General features: G+C 44.7%; 1 protein-coding gene across 1 annotated transcript; it reads left to right on the top strand.

Annotated features, from left to right (window-relative positions):
* Window positions 1-16,211: 16,211 nt before the first annotated feature.
* Window positions 16,212-20,340, top strand: Txnip (thioredoxin interacting protein). The gene is made up of 8 exons (XM_027393701.2): window positions 16,212-16,774; window positions 17,253-17,325; window positions 17,435-17,582; window positions 17,670-17,772; window positions 17,896-18,152; window positions 18,259-18,415; window positions 18,511-18,662; window positions 18,805-20,340. The coding sequence occupies exons 1-8, from the start codon at window positions 16,525-16,527 to the stop codon at window positions 18,862-18,864; spliced, it is 1,200 nt and encodes a 399-aa protein (XP_027249502.1). The 5' UTR covers window positions 16,212-16,524; the 3' UTR covers window positions 18,865-20,340.
* Window positions 20,341-20,626: the final 286 nt, after the last annotated feature.

The raw sequence follows: 20,626 nt of genomic DNA, 5'->3' as shown, positions 1-20,626 counted from the left end.
GAAAAAAGATTTAATTAATTCAGCTCCCATACTGGCTTGGCTCTTGTTAGGAAGTCATGGTATGTGCTGATATAGTGTTTATGATCTAATAGAGCTTACCTGAAGATCAGAATGCAAAGCTAGCCACAACCATAGAAGCTTCAATCTCAGGACTCAGGATACAGAGGCAGATGGATCTCTGTGAGTTCAAGGGCACTCAGGGCTACAGGAGAGTGAATCAGTCTAAAAGAGTAATAGAGCTCACGCCTTTAATCCCAGAACTAGTGAGGTTTATAAGATAGGAGCAGAGTCTGGCATTCTGGCAATTAGTCTCCAGCCGTGTTGAATACATGAGGATCTCCCCAGCCTTGGTAGAGATAAGAGTTCCCTGGTGGCCTGGCTGCTTCTTTGCTTTTCTGATCTTCAGCTTGAACCCCAATATCTGTCTCTGGGTTTTTATTATTCAGGTTGCAATGGTAGATGACACCATAGCGGTGGTGGCATAGAATGGGAGGGGGAGGCATGGAGAGACAGGAAGTTAGAGAAGTTCAAGTTCCAGGGTGGGTTCTCTCTTGCAGCAAGTGAGAGCTGACTCAGGGCCACTGAGAACTTCCTCTAATTCTCCCATGGGCAGAAAGATATCTTACACAACCCCCCCTTCAACACTCAAGGGACAAATCGCACCAAAGCCAGGGCAGAGAGCTGGGCCAGCTGTTCTGGAGGCTGAAGCAGAGGATCTCAAGTCCAAGCTTAACTTGGGCAACTTAAACTCAATAAATTAATTAATTAAACAGGCCTGGCCAGCTGGCATGAGTCTATAACCCCAGCACTTGGGAGGACCATATGTTCATTGGCAGCTGGACTACACAGAGATATCTGGTGGGAGGGTACTATTGCTATTTTCTTCCATTTACATAAGAACAGAAAATGCAAACTGACATGTAGTTAGAGATGGTCAAGGGATGCTTGGAGATGACCAAAGAGAGGAAAAGGGGAAAGAAGATCTTGATACAGTAATAATTTAACAGACCTATATATGCACATATCTACAAGATTTTTGGGTTTTTCTGTTTTTTGTTTGTTGTTTGTTTTGTTTTTTTGAGACATGGTCTCAACAAATAGTTCTGATTGTTCTGGAGCTCACTCTGTAAACCAGGCTGACCATGAACTCAGAGTTCATACCTGAATGTTGGACATATATATATATTAAAACTCATAAAGTTGCTGGGTGTTGGTGGCGCACACTTTAATCCCAGCACTCGGGAAGCAGAGGCAGGCGGATCTCTGTGAGGTTGAGAACAGCCTGGTCTACAAGAGCGAGTGCCAGGATAGCCTCCAAAGCCATACAGAAATCCTGTCTCAAAAAAACAAATAACAAAAAGATTTGTTTTGGGGGCCTAAAGAGATGGCTCAGAGGTTAAGAGCACTGGCTGCTCTTCCAGAGGTCCTGAGTTCAATTCTCAGCAACCACATGATGGCTCACAACCATCTGTAATGAGATCTGGTGCCCTCTTCTGGCCTGCAGGGATACATGCAGACAGAAAACTGTGCACATAATAAGTAAATAAATCTTTAAAAAAAAAAACTCATAAAGTTATATCCTGTGGGTGTGTGAAACTTATCATAAATCAAGCACACCTAAATAAGGTTGCAATTTAAAAGGGGGAGTTTGGCATGGTGGCCCACATGCCTTTACCCCAGCACTCAGGAGGCAGAGGCAAGTGGATCTCTGAGGCATTCCAGGACAGCGTGGACTTCACAGAGAAACCAAGTCTCAAAAAACAAACTAAAACCAAAACCAAACAAACAAACAAAAATACTGTCCACATTTTCCCCTGGTGAATGGGATACATATTTAACCCTGTGCATAGTTCAGGCAGTCCACAGGTCAGCAGATGGCGCTCGTGACTAAAAAGTTACTCAAAGAGGACTCCAGCAATTCTTCAGAGAGAGGGAAATCATATTTCTTTCTTTCTGTTTTTGTTTTTTCAAGACTGGGTTTCTCTGTGTAGCCCTGGCTGTACTGGAACCCACATGACTCTGCCTCTTGAGTGCTGGTGAGGAAAATCAGTTTCTTTTCTTTTTTTTTTTTTTCTTCAAGACAGAGTTTCTCTATGTAACAACTCTGGCTGTCCTGGAACTCACTCTGTAGGCCAGCTGGCCTTGAACTCAAAGAGATCCATCTGCCTTTGCCTCCCCAGTGGAAAATCAATTTTTAAAGCGTGTCTGAGACCCCACCCCACCCCAGCAACACAGGCTGCTGTCATTGCTCTTGGTTGCACAACATAACTAGGTTTCGAGATCCTACTACAGAAGACATCTCGTGTTTCGGTTGCAGAGAGCATGGAGAAGTCAGTCTTGCCAAGTCCCATTTCAGCAGGGTTCATGTCTCAAGGAGGACGTGTGGAAGAAAGGGGTGAATGCACCTCTGAGGATCCAGCAGTGCTCTCTCGCTCTCTCTCTCTCTCTCTCTCTCTCTCTCTCTCTCTCTCTCTCTCAAATAGAGTGAGTATTTATGTAGCATATTGACTACACAAGTCATTTGACAAGCATCAGAGCCCCGTATCTCTTTTTCACTTCCCCATTAAATGTCCAGGGTGAAAAAAGCCAGTTACAAAACAGACAGCCTTAATCTGAAACATCATCTTTGGACAGTGTCTGTCAAATCAGGAAGTTACAACTTTTCCAAGGTCTGCACAGTGTAGGACCCTCTCTTTGCACAGCCTGTGTCTTGGCTGGCTGCTAGTGGGGTTACAATGTGCTAGACAGTCTGAAATTATTTTTACCTTAACCAAGTTATGTGTAGAATCATTTGATGTTCTCTCTAATGCAAGCTTTACAAGATAACTCACAATAAGCATTTAATTGGCCGATTTTAGCATTTTTCCATTCCTCAGTTTTACAGTGGAGACTTGTTGTTTTCATATGCTTCTAGAAAAGCCAATTCTGGTATCTCATTCTTTTTCCATCAACCCACACTATTCCTATTCCCTCTATATAGGCTCCAGTATAGGGTACTGGATATATTTGTGACATCTTGTATCCAAGGCTGAGCAAGAAATTTCTCAGAATCTACCCTATTGGTACCACAATCCTTGGGGCAAGGAAGACTCTTCCTACTGTGACGTTCATTTCAGACTATAACGCCTTCCCCCCATCTTCAAAGTTTCCCTTGGCAACATGAATCTATTCCCCCTGGGGCTGTATTAGCAGAAAACTCACCTTATGCCAACAGCTGTTCCTAAAAGTGAGGGCAAAAGCCAGCATGCCAACTACTGAGTCCCTTGGCAAAGTTTCGCTGGAACTTTGTCAAGCAGCACCCCCCCCTCCAGGACTAGCTGTCCCTTGCGCTACGGCCTACGTCATAATCTGCAACTGACCAGGAAATTTCTAGCTTTGATGGTGCCAGAGGGTGCTAGGCAGGCCACTATGGAAGAAAAGACATTACTCTACGCTGGGCCCTGCACCTACAACACCGATGCAATAGTGGCATAGCTACTTGGAGGTAACCAACATATTTCTGCTTGGAGTTGAAGGCTGCTCTTCAGGAGGATCTCATGATTGATGTGACAGTCATTTCATGGAGACACATTTTTTTTCTCATGAAGTTATACCCTATAAATATGTGCTATTCGCTGTACATTGAGTATTCTGAAATAAAGCTGTCATTTTTAAAAGGTGGTCTACTAAAAAAAATTACCTCTTAGCCCTTTCAAACATCCATTGATTTCCTGCCTCAAATTATATGTATCAGTATGAATCTTTTGGTTTTATATAAACAAAAGAAAACAGTATTTTCCTTCATTCTGTTTCTTTCTTTCTTTCTTTCTTTCTTTCTTTCTTTCTTTTTTCTGATACAAGATGTCTCTATGCATCGGAGCTGTAAATCTGGTGGAAAACCTGTGGCTGGGACACCCTAGAGGGAACTTGTAATTGTCAACTGGTCATGCTGTCAAACTGCCTTCTGGTTATGTTTATACCCACAGATTTGTGCCACTCAAAGGCTCCCCATGTTTCAGTGGATGGCCACAGGCCCATGTGTGTATAGACAACACTAATGGACTCCTAGGTTATTGAGGGAAAAAAAAACAGTCATAAAGCTGGGGGTGTGTGTTAAGGGTTGGGAGTTGGAGGAAGAGAGTGTAGGGATGGATGTGATCTAAATACATTGAATACACACATGATATTCTCAAAGAATATTTTTTAAAAAATTATCTGTGCAGTTGTTGGTGGATACCGCCTTTAAAATCCCAGCACTTGGGAGGCAGAAGCAGGTGGATCTCTGTGAGTTTGAGGACAGCCTGGTCTACAGAGTGAGTACCAGGACAGCCAGAATTGTTACACAGAAAAGCCCTGCCTGGAAAAAAAACTATTATGTGGGTCTGGCTAACTCTGTAAGTGGCCTGAGCTGACCTGTGAAAATGTTCACTACAACCAAAAGGCCCTACAAAATTATGTAAATCAAGGGGTTTGAATCTTTGCGTTCACTTTAGAAACACTTATAAAAGAGACCAGGCTGTCAAAGGTATGCGTATCCAAAAGCCACCAAGTAACTGAAAGGTGTCTTTAAGGAAGCATTGTACCGTTCATGCAGTGTAAGGATGGCGTGGATAAATGTGCCGGGGGGGGGGGGGCTGCACAGGGTCGGTGGCTGAAAACACTGCTGAGATTTTGCTGCACATGCTTAACAATGCAGAGAGTGATGCTCAAATAAGGGTTTAGCTATGGATTCTCCAGTCATTGGACGTACCCAGGTGAGCGAAGCACCCACTATCAGAACTCAGGATCTTATTAACTCATACATGAGCTCCTCCTAACACATGGAGGTGACCCTCATTGAAAAGAAACAAATTGTTCCTAAGCTGGAAGAGGAGGCTGCACGGAAGAAAAAGACATCGTAGACACAGTGGTTCTCAACCTTCCTAATGCTGCAACCCTTTAATACATTCCCTCATGTTGTGGTGACCCCAACCATAAAATTACTTCATTGCTACTTCATAACTGTAATTTTGCTACTGTTATAAGTCATAATGTAAATATCTGATATGCAGGATATATGATATGTGACCCCCTTTAAAGGGGTCATGACCCAAGGGTTGAGAACCATTGTCCTACAGGAAACTGAAGCAACAAAAACTTACAGCCTGGGAATAAACTCAACACAAAATAAGTGCAAATTAAAGAAAAAAAGATCATCTGGTATATTTTTAAATTCTGTCTTCTGAAGAAAACAAGAAAATGGAAATATATGTACATAATAAAACATGCTATTGTTTTATTTTATAAAGCCAGGTGTGGTGGCAAACTGTAGTCCCAGCATGAAGAAGGCAGAGGCAGGAGGCTCTCTGTGAGTTCCAAGCTACATAGTGAAACCCTTTCTAAAACAAACAAACAAATCATATAAAATTAGAAATTTTAAGAAACAGAGATACATTTCAGTGCATTCCTAGCATTAGGCTTTAGGTCCCATCCCTAGCATCACAAAGAAAAAAATAAAAACCAAGCAAGCAAACAAAACAGATATAGTGGTTAGTTTTTGCCGACTTGACACAAGCCAGCGTCAAACCGGAGGGAATATGTCTATGGAGAAAATGCCTTCATCAGATGGGGCTGTAAGCAAGTCAGCCGGGCACTTTCTTGATTAATACTTGATGTGGAAGGGCTTGGCCCACTGTGGGCCTGAGGTCTTGGGTGTTGTTAAAAAGCAAGGGGGCTCAGCAAACCGTGTGGAGCAAGCCAGTGTTTCCTCCATGGCCTCTGCTTGAATTCCTCCCTCCAGGTTCCTGCCCTAACTTCCATCAGTGATGGACTACATGTGTAAGCTGAAACAAACCGCTTTCTTCCCAAGTTGCTTTTATTACAGCAATAGGAAGTACACTAGAACACCAGACGAAAGCGCAGAGAAGCGACAACTAACTATTCAGGACGGAAGCTTCGTGGCAGCTGCTTTCTGTACACATTTAAAATATAGTGATTTTTAAAAGATTTTTTATTTTAACATTTTTACATTTATCTTGATGATTTTTTGAAAGAATTTTAAAGTATTTTCTTTAAATCATGTGTGTCTTGAATGTGGATTTATCAATGTGAATGCAATGCGTATGGGGGCCAGCAGAGGGCACTGGTCGGATACTGGAATCACACTTGTCAGAAGATGCGAGCGATACTCTGCAGGAGAAGCAGTCTGTGCTCTTAATCCCTGAGTCGTCCCTCCAACCGCACACAACGCAAATCTTAACTACACTACATTTCATTTGTGAGCGGGACATTTCTGCCTTGGCTCCCAGGCTACCCCAGTCACCACCACTCCCTGCTGTGGCCAAGGTTGGCCTCTAACTCATGACTTATACCAGGCTAGTCTTAAATTATTCTGCTACAACGCCTGATTCCCCTTCTTTTCTGTTTGTTTGGTTTGTTTTTGTTTTGAGGCAGGGTCTCCCTAAGTAGCCCCGACTGTTCTGGAAATTGCTATGTAGACCAGGTTGGCCTAGAACTCATAGAGATCTGCTTATCTCTGCCTCCTGAGTGCTGGGATTAAAGGTGTGAGCCACCACACCTGACCCTTACTTTTTAAACTTGTGAGTGACCTCAACCATTTTACAAATCAACCCGCAACGTCTCCCTCCCTACCCCACCCACATACACAACACGGCAAGTTTCTTTCCCCATCTCAAGGAGAAAAGACAATATTCAAAGCCAGGTAATTGCCGTTCTCAAAATCAGAGCCAGGAAACTGGAGCAGCAACAGGGAAGGGAGAGAAGACTGGGTATCCAAAACCAAGACTTTGCTCAGTTTCTGCCCTTTTTCAGGACAAAGTGTTCATCATCACTAGAACAGTGAAATTCCATGCCTACTGAAATAAAACTGTGTATGCTCTCTCATATGTATAGTCCATGTGTGTGTTCCAGAGTGTGCATTGTTATGAAACCTATTGTTTGTATGCCACTAAAAATAACAAATAACCAAAGAAATAAACAACTGGCTGGGTATAATGTAGTACACTTAGGCTTCTAATACTTGGGAGCCAGAGGGTCAGGAGTTTAAGGTCAGCCTCTACTATGTGGCAAGTTAAGATGAGCCTGTGTAGCACAAAATCTTTTTTTAAACAAACAAGCAAAAACAAACAGCACCTCCCAACACACACACACACACACACACACACACACACACACACACACACTAGTGCGAATGGAGGGTAAGTGTTGAAAAACAAATGAGGAAGGATAATTAAAGCCGGCTTCTTTGTGATACTAACTGGCCTCATTGTATCATTGTTTACACATAGACAAGGCTGTCTGGAAACATTCTCTGCTGTTAGTTCACAGAACCAGTGATTCAATACCAAGGGTTTCTTGTACCTGTCTTTAGTAAAGAACATCTCCTACCTTGAATCAATTACTTAAGTCATATGTACATAATTGTGTTTTTGTTTTGTTTTGTTTGTTTTTGAAACAAGGTCTTCCACTGTAGTCCAGATCAGCCTGGAACTCATTCTCACTGTGTGGCTTAGTTTAGGTTGGCTGTGAACAAGAGGCGCGCATCCTGCCTCTGCCTCCTGACTTCTGTGATTACATCTATAAGCCACCTTGAGAGTCTTATTACACACACACACACACACACACTCATTCTATAGACCAAGATGGCCTGGAACTCAGAGGGATTTGCCTGCCTCTGCTTCCAGAGTGCTGAGATTAAAGGCGTGCGCCACCACCACCTGACTTAAATATATGTATTTTTAAATTGGGTTAAGTGCTAGAGAGATGGTTCATTGGTTAAGAGTACTTGTTACTTTTTCACAGAGCCTGGGTTCGGCTCCCAGTGCCCACATGTGGAAGCTCATGACTGTTTTTAACTCTAGTTCCAGAGGATCCAATTCCCACATACCTGGCCAATTATTTTTTAATTGGTTTATTTTTTATTAGCATACAAACAATAGTTTCTCTAGGCATGAAATAAAAACAAATCTTACATTTGTTTTAAAATTAGGTTTAAACAGTCTCTCCATCCACGCTTCCACTTTACCCCACTGCAAACAAGATCTGAAAGTCCCTTTGCTAAAATTAAATCACCTGAAAAAAAAAAAGAGGTTATGTCATGGTTTTATTTTCTCTTTGTGAGGAAATGCATTGCCTTGCTTCTGTCACAGCCAAGTCTACAGACAATCAGAAGGGTCTAGATTGGACTAGATTTAAAAGCAAACAAATGGCTGGGCAGTGGTGGCACACTCCGGAGGCAGAGGCAGGCGGATCTCTGTGAGTTTGAGACCATCCTGGTCTACAAAAGCTAGTTCCAGGATAGCCTCCAAAGCCACAGAGAAACCCTGCCTGTAATTGTAGTAGTTGGGAAGTGAGGCAGGGGTATCACCTCTTGTTTGAAGCCAACCTGAGCTACATTAGCTGATCAAGCTAGAACCTAGAAGCTAAAGTATTTCATGGATTTTTGTTTTTGTTATTTATTTGTTTGTTCTAAGACAGGTTTCATTCTGTAGCCCTGACTGTCCTGGAACTCACTCTGTAGAACAGTCTGGCCTCAAACTCAGAGAGATCCACTTGCCTCTGCCTCCTGAGTGTTGGGATTAAGTTCAGGCTGGCCTCGAACTCAGAGGATAACCTTGAACTTCTGATCCCTTGCCTTCTGTCTCCCCAAGTGCTAGGATTACAAGCGGCATCAATAGGCTTATTTAGGTACCAGAGATCAAACCCAGGACTTCATGGATGCTAGGCAGTGCTCTGCCAACATCTCCCCGTCCTGTGACCATTCTTCAGAACTTGTGCTAAGACAGGGTTTCACTCTGTCCCAAGCTAGCCTTGAACTCCTAGCAATTCTCCTGCCTCAGCCTTCAGGTATAAGGATTGCATTTATTCTTTAAGCTTTTTAAAGGCCCTTAAGTTAGGCCAGGTGATAATACAGTTTAAACCTTTGAGGGGGTCTATTTAGTGAGGAGAGATAGACAAAACCATTACGAAGTTGCTTATCAATATACACATGAAAGGTACTTAGCCTGCTGCTGGGGTAGGGAGACGGTTAGGGTTGAGTCTGGAGAAATCACAGGAAATGACAAAGGAGGTGATGTTTTATTGTTTGAAGGATTAGAGAGACACTAGTTTAAAGACTTTTTAATCCATACATCATCTGAATAAAAGACAACTGTCAGCCAGGCAGTGGTATCCCATACCTTTAACTCCAGCATTCGGGAGGCAGAGACAGGCAGATCTCTGAGTTCGAGGCCAGCCTGGTCTCCAGAGTGAGTTCAAGGGCAGCCAAGACTACACAGAGAAACCCTGTCCTGAAAAACCAAAATTAAATAAATACATAGCAGTTAACTGTCTTGCCATTTTTGACAGGTCTCATTACGTAGACCAGGTTGGCCTAGAACTTACAGACATTCACCTGTCTCTGCCTCCTGAATTAAAGGCCTGTGCCACCACCCCCAGTTTACAACTATTTTTTAAATTATTTTTATTTTTATGTGTATTGGTGTTTTGCCTGAATATATGTCTGCTCAAGGGTGTCAAATCACTTGGAGCTGGATTACAGACAGTTGTGGTTGCTGAGAATTGAACTGAGGTCCTCTGGAAGAGCGAGCAGTCAGTGCTCTTAATTGTTCAGTCATCTCTCCAGCCCAGCAGCTATTTTTTTCTTAAACACAAGCTAAGAAAAAAAAGTGCTGCTAAATGTCACCTTTGTGAAAAAAGATGGGAAACTGCTTTAGTATATAGCTTCCTCCTCAGTCATGAACACTGTTTCCTTCATCTACTTCTTCTCATGTTCAAGAACTATCATCCCTGACCTTCAGGGGAATGTTCTAGACCAAGTGTCAGGTCACCACAAAAGCGCCCATGTTCTGACAATTGTTAGAGCAAGGACCTTGCTAATGCATCTAACTACCCGCTGGGTGGCAGGGCTGAGCCAACTGAATTCCAGAGCTAGTGAAGAAAGAATTTCTCAGAAAAGGGCAAGTTTTCAGGAAAGGCTAAGGACGAAGCGTCCCGTCTCCCTGGAGCTTTACATCAACACAGTGCAAGTTGAACAACAGACCATTCTCCCTCACTGCCTCACCCCTTGTTCTGATACATAATTGATCTATCCATAGATTTTGAGTCGGGAAGAACTGGAATTGAGGTTTAAAATCTAACATTTAACGACAACAATACAAAGAAAGAAAGAAAGAAAGAAAGAAAGGAAGGAAGGAAGGAAGGAAGGAAGAAAGAAACTAAAAGCCAACTTTGGCATGAAAACTGCCAGGTTCCAAGTTGTGGCACATCCTCCTCTACAGAGGGTCTCCAAGCCATGAGCTCAGTCTCTACTTACCCTGTGAGCCGCACACTAATAGACACTAGGAAGAACACAAAGCTACAGAAAAGACGGCCCTGTTCTCTAGAAACTCATTATCTAAGGGGGAAAAAGGGCACCTTACCTGTGAACGGACCCGAGAAACACAAACACACCCTAAGGAGTATTTTAAAGATAATAATAAACTAGTATTTAGTTATAAGCAGAGAGAGAGAGAGAGAGAGAGAGAGACTTGTCCTCAAGACATCAGAGAGGAAAGCCGTTTGGCTGAGGGGGGCCCAGTATAGGATTCCAAACCTCAGGGCTGGGGAGGGAAGGCAGATGTTCCAGGTAGAGAGAAAAGTGTAAGTAAAGAACACTGAGTTCCCAGGTTTGTGGATCAGGAAGTAGTGGACAATGAGACAGGCAGGTTTGGCCAACCACTTTGTGAAGGCTTTAGACACAAGGATGGAGCATTTGAGTGAGGCTCAGTAAACACGGGGTTTTAGAAAATCACAAGAGCTCACAGGAAAGAAATCCTGTTGGCTTAATCTAGTTGTAGCCCAAATTAGCAGAGATTAGACAAAGAATACTAAGAAGTCTAAGGTAGTGCTTGGGAGATGGAGGTAGGAAGATCAGGAGATAGAGGCCAGCCTGGGATATGTAAGGTCCCTCCATCTCCCCCGTTTTTTAAAGGAAACATGCTAGTGAATTGGGGGGCTGGGGACAGTGTTGAATTCGAGTTGCTGGCTAGAGTGCTGGAGACTGGCTAATAACACAGTACCGTGCTTTTCTGTTTGTTTTTAGGCTAAGCTCTCAAGTCATCCATGATGGCCTTACCTTGGACTTCTGATCTTTGTTTCCCCCTGGTTTTTCAAGACAGGGTTTCCCTGTATAGCTCTGGCTGTCCTTGAGCTTACTCTGTAAACCAGGCTGGCCTTGAACTCACAGAGATCCACCTTCCTCTGCCTCCCGAGTGCTGAGGTTAAAGGTGGGCACCACTCTGCCTGGAGTGGCCCTTCTCCCCTCACCTCTTGAATGCTCCTCAAACCTAAGGCTCCATTCATGCTGGGCTGGAATTATATCCCCAGCCTAGTTTGGGGGTTTTGGGGTTCTTTTTTGTTTTTATTTAATGTGTATGGGTGTTTTGTCTGCTGTATGCCCATATACCATGTGTATACAGGTTCTGATGGAAGCCAGAATGGGGGTCAGACCCTCTGGAGCTGGAGGTATAGATGGTTGTGAGGTACCACGAGGTTGCTGGGAATGGAACCCGGGTCCCCTAGAAAAGCAAGTGCTCTTAACCACTGAGCCATCTCTCTGGGCTCTCTGCCACCCACAGTTTTAATATTATTTACAAAAGAATGATGTACAGATGGATGAAATGAGAAGCAAAGAGAGAAGAAGCCCAGTGGGCTGGAGGGATGCTCAGTGGTTAGAGCACCTGCTGTTGCAAAGGATCCAGGTTTGGTTTCCGGCACCCACATGAAGGCTCACCACCTGCTTAGGCACCAGACGTGCATGTGGTAAACAGATGCACATGCAGGCAAAGGACACATACACGAAAAATAATAAATATAAGTCTAGGAAAAGCTCCGAGAGAGCGGGCAGAAGAGAAACAAATTGCCAGCAAGGAGACTAGAATAAAGTCCAACAGTTAAGATGGATGTCTAATTCTTTAACGATAGAATTGTCAAAATAAATAAATAAATAAAACAACCAAACCCACTTTGTTGTCTTCCAGAAAACCTTCTACAGCAGTGGTTCTCAACCTTCCTAATACTGTGACCCTTTAATACAGTTCCTCATGTGTGGTGACCACCCCCAACCATAAAACTATCTTGTTGCTACTTCATAGCTGTAATTTTGCTACTCGTATGAATGGGAATGTGTTTTTCAATGGCCTTGGGTGACCCCTGTGCAGGGTTGTCCAACCCTCAGGTTGAAAACCACTGTTCTAGAGGGAAGAGAAGAAACCAAACTACAAAGGGAGTTTACTCAAACAGACAAAGCTGAGTTAAGATATTCTCTTTCAGGTCTCAAGCCAGCTGTGGTGTATCTTAGCAAGAAGAACAGCTGTGCTCCAGAACTTCCAAACAAGCCTGGGTAGCCAGGCAAGACCTTGTCTCAGGCATCTAAAAAGAAAATTAACTCAGGACACCTCAATAACCAGAGTGGACTTCCAGATGAGGTGTTTTATGCAGAGCCCTCCCACACCAGGCACCCGCAGAAGGTCCAACCAGACATTAGCTGGAAATCATATGATCAAAATAAGGGAACTATTTAGAGTGCTCTTTAACTCTAAAACTCTCGGAGTCTTGCCCTGTTTCCTTTACAATGTCTTTACAAAGATGGAACAAGATGCATGTCACACCATAGTCCAGGCTGGCCTGCAGCTCACTATACAGCCCAGACGAGTCATGACATGGTGGCAATCCTCCTGCCTTACTCTCCCAGTGCTGGGAGTGAGTCACCTGCCTGGCACGGAACAAATAGACCCAGGTTTAAGTTCTCGATGTACTTACAAAACCTGTGACCTCGAGCAAATCACTGAGCCTTTCTGTGCCTGATTTAATTAACCTGCAGCCACAGGGTTATTGTAAGAATTAAATGAAATAATGCAACTTTAAATTCTGTTTAGAACAAGATAATAGATGACTTTACAAATAAAGTAGCCTTGACATAAGCACCAAGAGAACTGGCGCTTGGGTTGGGGCTGAGTGTCAGTTGGGAGAGTGCTTGATTATGTGTTAGGGAGGCAGAGGCAGGTGGATCTCTGAGAGGTTGAGGCTAGCCAGAGATCCATAGTGAAATCCTATTTAAAAAAAAAAAAAAAAGTTTGAAGTCATCCTTGACTACATAACAAGTTTGAAGCCAGTCTGGGATACATTCAACCTTGCCACCCCCCCCCAAAAGTTTCTTTGGATTCTTAAGATATCATATAATTATTTAGGTATTCTTATTTATCTATGACTTGCAGTCATGTATCCATCTGGGTAGTCTCAAATCCTGTAGTCTATTTAACATTTTTCCCCTTTCTAAACTAACATTCCTTAGGGAAAAACAAGAAAGAAGGGGGTAGATGAAGGAAAAGACAAATTGACAAAGTGGAGAGTCTGACAGGAGATTAAGAAAACTCATGATTTGTATTCCTGGCTGAGCCCTTACAGCCCTGAAAGTCTGTAAAGCCAGAGGTGAAAGAACAGAGAGATGGAGTCGAGGCCTTGCCTCCTTCCGTCCCCTGGGCTTTCGGGCTGCCAGTGTTGGGTATCAGGTCATCTAGAGTAAAACAAACAAAGGACAAACACCACTGGTTTCCTACTAGTACCAGGAAGAAGAGGGTGGGAAAGGGGCAGGTAGCCGATGACCTCACTTGCAGAACTCCCGAGCCAAGCCCTACCTTACTGCTCCTCCTGGGCCCAACTGTCTTTATCCTTGTACCCACCAGAGTTTGGACTGTTTGTAGGGCAAGAGTTTATAAGAGATTTTCTTCTTTCCATCCAAGAACTGAGAAGGGCGTGTGTGTGTGTGTGTGTGTGTGTGTGTGTGTGTGTGTGTGTGTAGGGACAGATTGTTATCAGAATACCAGGTGAAAGGTTATAAACAGCCTGTCCAGGAGGCAGCCAATTCAGAACATGCCTTGGCTATAGGCCCAGGAAGCAGCTGCCACTGCCAAACTTAAACAGATTTTTGGCCTAACACAGAACAAACAAGTGGTCTGAACTGAGTGTTGCAAAAAAAAAAAAAAAAAAAAAGGATAAGAAAAGACAGTCACACAGGCTAAACTATCCACAGCATTGTTTTTGCTTTTGGTTTTTGTTTGTTTGTTGGTTTTTTTTAAGACAGGGTTTCTTTGTGCAACAGTCCTGGTTGTCCTGGAACTCCACTCAGTAGACTAGGCTGGCCTTAAACTCAGAGATCCACCTGCCTCTGCTTCCCAAGTGCTGGGATTAAAGGCCTGTGCCACCACTGCCCTGAACACAGGATTGTTTTAAAAAAAATTTAGTACTCCATAGACAATCTCAAATACCAGCATTAAGTTTTCTCTAAGAAGTCCGTAGTCAACACCCTGGGACCCGGTAACAGCCACCTCTCCTCCTGTCTTCTGATCTCCTCAAATCTTAAACAACAACAACAATAATTGTTTACATTTCACTTATTTTGTGTTCTCTGGGAGTGAGCAGTCGGGTGGTCGGGGAGGTCAGGGTTGGTTCTCTCCTACTTGGGGGATTCTGGGGGTTGAACATACCACACTAGTTAACAATATCGATATATACACTTTTTGGTAAACATTTTGATGTTTTATAACAACAAGTTATTTTTTTTTCCAAGATGCCTACTACAGTTTGGAACTAAAATTAGTGAGAGTCCCACCTCCTTTGTTCTTAATCAATACTGTTAACTCAAGCCTAGTTACCTTTCTGGAACAAACACACACACCCTAAGGATCAACATGTTCCTAGGCTTTGGTGTTGTGTGTATGTTTTTCAATCCTGTGATGTCTAACTCTGAGCTTGCTTAACATTGAGGTTGAGTTGCAACTTGTTAGCCTTAGGATGTCAACCCAGTTAAGGCATGTGAGCAAGGGGAGGGTGCTGTTAAGAGCAGTGAACAGGTTACTAATTGTGCAGAAGGCAGAATTTCATATATGCAAAGGCTTTTTGCTTCCCCATCTTAAATTCAGGACCATTGTCTTCATTTTCCAGCACAAGGAACAAAACAACAATCTCCTAGTAACTCTGCCTAAATATGGAAGGAGTCTAGCATTCAAAGACAAGGCGGGGCGGGGGTGGGGGGGTGATCCCTCTTCTACACAAACATTTTCTTAGCACATTCAAGAGTTATTTCTTGAGTCAGCACCTGGAGGCACCTCTGTCAGTTTGGTTTACCAGATAGCCAAGTGAAGCCAATACAACCTGGGCAACAGGCTTAGGGATATGCATTTCATTTAGTGAGTCTGGAGAGATGATGAAGACAAAAAAAAAAAGTGACAGGAACTCTGGAACAAAGTCAGGAGTGATGGATCTTTTCCTTCTTTCCTTCCTTTATTTATTTATTGTACCCACCCCTTGTTTCCTGGAGAAACAGGGACGGAGGGAGACCTCAGTGTGAAGTACACACCTCATTAAAGCAGCTATGAGGTAAATGAGGGAACATATACAAAGTGTTCCCCAATTTCACAGGTAGACTGAAGAGACTTGGGGAAAAGCAACAGGATGTGGACACTCCCTTACTGCTTCCGTTCTAGAGAACAGAGAACAGAAGAGAGTGCACACGGGTGAGGGACAGTCCATAGGGGCGTGAGGGGAAGGGGGCACCCCAGAACAAGGTCTCGGCTTTCCCATGAGGACTTCTGAAAGGGGGCTTAAAATATCTGACACACGCGTTTTGTTCTTCAGTAGACATGCAACGGGAAGACACCGGGTGGGCTTTCTCTAACACAGCCGCACCCTCACCCTCCACCCAATGCTGAAGAACCCTTGGGGCAATGGGATTGTTTTTCACAGACTTGGCGAATTTGGAAGCCAGGAATAAACAGTCGCCTCGAAATGAATTGCGCTGGCTAAGAGGGGGCATGAAATCCTCTCCTAAGCACATTTTCCTTCTCCTAAAAAAAGAAAAAAAAAAAAATCACACCCAAACAACCCTGCTCCCAGGCCGAGTCCCTGGATGGGGTTCAGGGTCGCCGGGCCAGGGCCTTCCAACTCCCGGCGGGGAGGGGGAGCCTTCCGCCGCCCCGAGCCCCGCCCGCCCGTCCTCCCGGCGAGGCTGCGCACCCGAACAACAACCGTTTTCCCCGCTAGAGCACACCGTGTCCACGCGCCCCTGCGGCCGCGCGGATTGGTCGGAGGCCTGGTAAACAAGGGCCAGGCAGCCAATGGGAGGACTGTGCACGAGGGCTGCACGAGCCTCTGAGCCAGGGCTCGCGTGGGGCTCCTAGCCCGGCAGCTATATAAAGGCGTTTCCGGCTCCCGATTGACACTCGCCACCCCTCATCTCGTGGGTTTCCTGGGCTCATCCGGCTGCTGGAGCAAAGAGACAGCCGCCGCTGCTTTCCTCTTGAAAGCCTTGGGCACAGCCAGCAGGGTCGAAGCTCTCAGGCACCGTTTCGAGAAGTTGTTGGGGTTTTGTTAAAGGGCTCCTTTAGCTTTTCGTTTGGGTTTTTTCAAGCCCTGTCTGCCTTCCGGAGAGTGAACTCTTCATCTGCTGTGAAGGGCTCTTACGAGTTTTCTCTCCCGCCTCCGTTTATCTGGAACCCGCTGAACCCAATCATGGTGATGTTCAAGAAGATCAAGTCTTTTGAGGTGGTCTTCAACGACCCCGAGAAGGTGTACGGCAGCGGGGAGAAGGTGGCCGGCCGGGTGATAGTGGAAGTGTGTGAAGTTACTCGGATCAAAGCCGTCAGGATCCTGGCTTGCGGAGTGGCCAAGGTCCTGTGGATGCAAGGGTCTCAGCAGTGCAAACAGACCTTGGACTACCTGCGTTATGAAGACACGCTCCTCCTAGAAGACCAGCCAACAGGTACAGACACAGATAGCTCCAGCTGTTCTTCCTCGCACGGGCGCTTTGACAAGGGGAGGCACGGGAGCCTCCAGCAAGGGTTTGGAGTTGAGTCGTTCGTTTAATAGTTTGAATTGTGTTGGTTCCGATACTTTTAAGTTTTAATTTGCAAGTATTTCACCAACCCCTCCCCCACCCCCGCAGGGGTGATTTGTAGTTTCTGAGGTGCTGTTTGCTAAGGTGAAGCCTTAGCTACTTAAAGATTAATGTATTCGCGGTCTGTACCCGATTCCTGGGGCAACCGTGCTGGATGGGCCTTTTCGTAGTTGTGGGCTTGGCTCTGCAACTTTCTGTCCAAGAAAGTGCACTGGAATCTTTTATTCCACCGTGCAAGAGATGGACGTGGAAGTAAAATAACCTTGTCTGCTGCCCAGTTTTCACAGATGCCTTTGAAATGTAATAGGGAACCTAATGGACCCTTGCCTTTGTTTCCCCGCAGGTGAGAACGAGATGGTGATCATGAGACCTGGAAACAAATACGAGTACAAGTTTGGCTTTGAACTTCCTCAAGGGTAGGCATCTACCAAATGCACCTTGGACTCTGTTTCTAAAAGCCCCACCCCCATTGACCTCTTACTGTTCTTAGAGAGCATTAATTTTTTTTTCATTGTTTTGTCACAGGCCCCTGGGAACATCTTTCAAAGGAAAATACGGTTGTGTCGACTACTGGGTGAAGGCTTTCCTTGATCGCCCCAGCCAGCCGACTCAGGAGGCAAAGAAAAACTTTGAAGTGATGGATCTAGTGGATGTCAATACCCCTGATTTAATGGTGAGATTTAGTTCTCCTTGTTTGGGGATAACAAATTAGATGCTTGGGGCATGGAAATAACTCAAAACATTGTGTCCTCCTACACAGGCACCGGTATCCGCTAAAAAGGAGAAGAAAGTTTCCTGCATGTTCATCCCTGATGGGCGTGTGTCCGTCTCTGCTCGAATTGAAAGGAAAGGATTCTGTGAAGGTAATATCCTCATGCTTAAAATGTAGCCAGGGTGGCCAGAGCCGTGGGCTTGGAGGGGGGCATGGAGGAGAGGAAGTGCCGTTAAGTAAACGGATGTTCATCCCTCTTCATCTTGAATCCCAGGTGATGACATCTCCATCCATGCCGACTTCGAGAACACATGTTCCCGGATTGTGGTCCCCAAAGCAGCTATTGTGGCTCGGCACACTTACCTTGCCAATGGCCAGACCAAAGTGTTAACGCAGAAGCTATCCTCAGTCAGAGGCAATCACATCATCTCGGGGACCTGCGCCTCGTGGCGAGGCAAGAGCCTCCGTGTGCAGAAGATCAGGCCATCCATCCTGGGCTGCCACATCCTGCGCGTGGAGTATTCCCTGCTGGTGAGTGTCATGGCGGCTTGGTCCTAGAAGAGAAACAATTCTTGTGTTACAAATTGAGTGCTTTCTCTACACAACCCTTCTGACAAACTGCCACCTTGCTTTACAGATCTATGTTAGTGTTCCTGGCTCCAAGAAAGTCATCCTTGACCTTCCCCTGGTGATTGGCAGCAGGTCAGGTCTGAGCAGCAGGACTTCCAGCATGGCCAGCCGAACGAGCTCTGAAATGAGCTGGATAGATCTAAACATCCCAGATACCCCAGAAGGTGGGTATCTTGCTTTCTTTGGGCCTGACGGGGCTTTGTGAAATTGTGGTGATCTGGCAGGTTTTGGCTGACTTTGTCATCCATTTTCTTTGTAGCCCCTCCTTGCTATATGGACATCATTCCTGAAGACCACCGACTAGAGAGCCCCACCACGCCTCTGCTAGATGACATGGACGGTGCTCAGGACAGCCCTATCTTTATGTATGCCCCCGAGTTCCAGTTCATGCCTCCACCCACCTACACTGAGGTGAGATGTGCGATTTTTTTTTTTTTTTTTTTTGACAGTTTGTCTCAGTTTGTCCTGAAGGAAGAAAGAGTTATTAAACTCATGGCTTTTCTACTACTTAACCTAAAAAACTAAAATGCTGTTTTCCCTCTTCCTCCCCCAGGTGGATCCCTGCACTGTTAACAATAACAACAACAACAACAACAACAACAACGTGCAGTGAGCCCGTGGGAGAAGAGATGCGTCTATACTCACTCATTTCTTTCCCCTCTCTGCTTGGACGCCAGTGTTTCAGAGACTTAGTCTGAAAGTGGAGAACGGGTTCACCCCAGCCTCTGACTCCACATCTGGGTGATCAACAGGCGGGTCCCTGGCTTCAAGTGGCGCAGACACAGCCAGTGCCCGCCCTGTGGTGTAGGAGCGTTTGCTGGGTGGATAGAAGAACACTCTAAAAAATTCAGACCCCGTCCACTTTCTCTCAGATCTTGGAAATGAAGACATTGTCCGCAGTTTTTGAGTCGGTGTGAATGACCTTCTGGCATGGTCTTTACAAGGTTTTTTTTTATTTGGAGGAGTTACAGGTTAACAGCAGACCATGCATTTCTGTGCCATGGGGGACAGAATCAGCTTCACATACTAGATAATCATGGCCAAAGTTTGGAAGAGGTGTTTTTTTATTAGTAATATTTTTTTAATCAGTGTTCCCTTTTTATAACCTTAAAAGGAAAATGAAAATCTTCCAAGGCTGTGTGGTTTAGGCTTGGGTGATGGTGGCCACCCTGTGACTTACAGGGTAGCTGCTCCCAGTGAACTTTAACCTAGGCTCAGAGCAGTCGTGGCTGCACCCACCAACAGCCATAAAAGCCATTTTACAGCCAGTTGCACTGTGTTCTCTTACAAACTTAATCAAATGGGAGAATCTGTTATTTCCGTGTGACTCCTTGGAATTGATTCTAAGGTGATGTTCTTAGCACTTTAGCTCCTGTCAATTTTGTTTTAATCTCGATTGCAGATGTAAACTCTACTACTATGTGTCTTAAGGGTTAAGCCCAATGACAGGGCAAAATGGATTTTTGTGTTTGGGTTTTTTTTTTTTTTTTTGAGATGGGGTCTCTCTATCCTTTGTTAGCCTGGAACTCTACATAGACCAGGCTGGCCTCGGAGATCCCTCTGTCTCTGCCTCCTGAGCGCTGAGATTGAAGGCTCATCTTGGTTATTACTTTTTGAGACTTTGTCCCAGTGTGCAAAATTGTGTAATTCTGATTCGAATATGAAGGGTTGCCGCCCTGTGTGTAAGCCTCTGCATTGAGATACCGCAGCGCTGATCAGGGTCTCCATGCGTTGCAATGAGAACTGCAGGTTTTCACGAAAGCCCCCAGACCCATGTTCTGCCCAGTGTTAGGAGAAAGGACTCTTAACTGCTTTCACTGTGGCCACTAGCACCTGATCAGTCACTTTCAGCCATAGCACTTTGTCCATTGTCCTGTGTCAGCACTGAGTTCCACCCTTTTCTGAGAACTATGCAATCAGAAAGCATGTGAGCTGATGGTGGTTTCATTTTTGTTGTTTTTGTATTTTGTGTATCCTTTTTGTATGACAAAAACTATATTTTGTACTTATCCAAATATATTTTCACCCCAAGGTGGGGATATCCTTTGTAAAAAAATAAAATAAAAATAAAGTTTTTTAATGGCAAAAATGTTTTTTTTTCTTGTCTGAAATATTAGAGAAGTTACTAGAAAACAGGTGTGCATACTAGTTTTCCCCTGCGTCACAATGCTGAAAACCCTGTGGAGAGAGCAGTCCCTATAGACCCTAAGTGACACTGGAGTTGAAGGGGAACAGCAGTCCGTCAGCTGTTTTGGCCTCCATCAAGGCTACATTGGTGGCATCTGGTGATGAAAGCTAATTAACCACATCCTGAAAATTCTTCAGACCTCCTCCGGTAGCTAAGGATTGGTTCAAGGTGCTGGGATCAAAGGCAT

This window comes from Cricetulus griseus, assembly GCF_003668045.3.
Source record: "Cricetulus griseus strain 17A/GY chromosome 1 unlocalized genomic scaffold, alternate assembly CriGri-PICRH-1.0 chr1_0, whole genome shotgun sequence".
Classification (NCBI taxonomy): Eukaryota; Metazoa; Chordata; class Mammalia; order Rodentia; family Cricetidae; genus Cricetulus; species Cricetulus griseus.
Note: the sequence above shows the minus strand (reverse complement) of the source record. Positions and strands in the feature narration are given on the sequence as shown.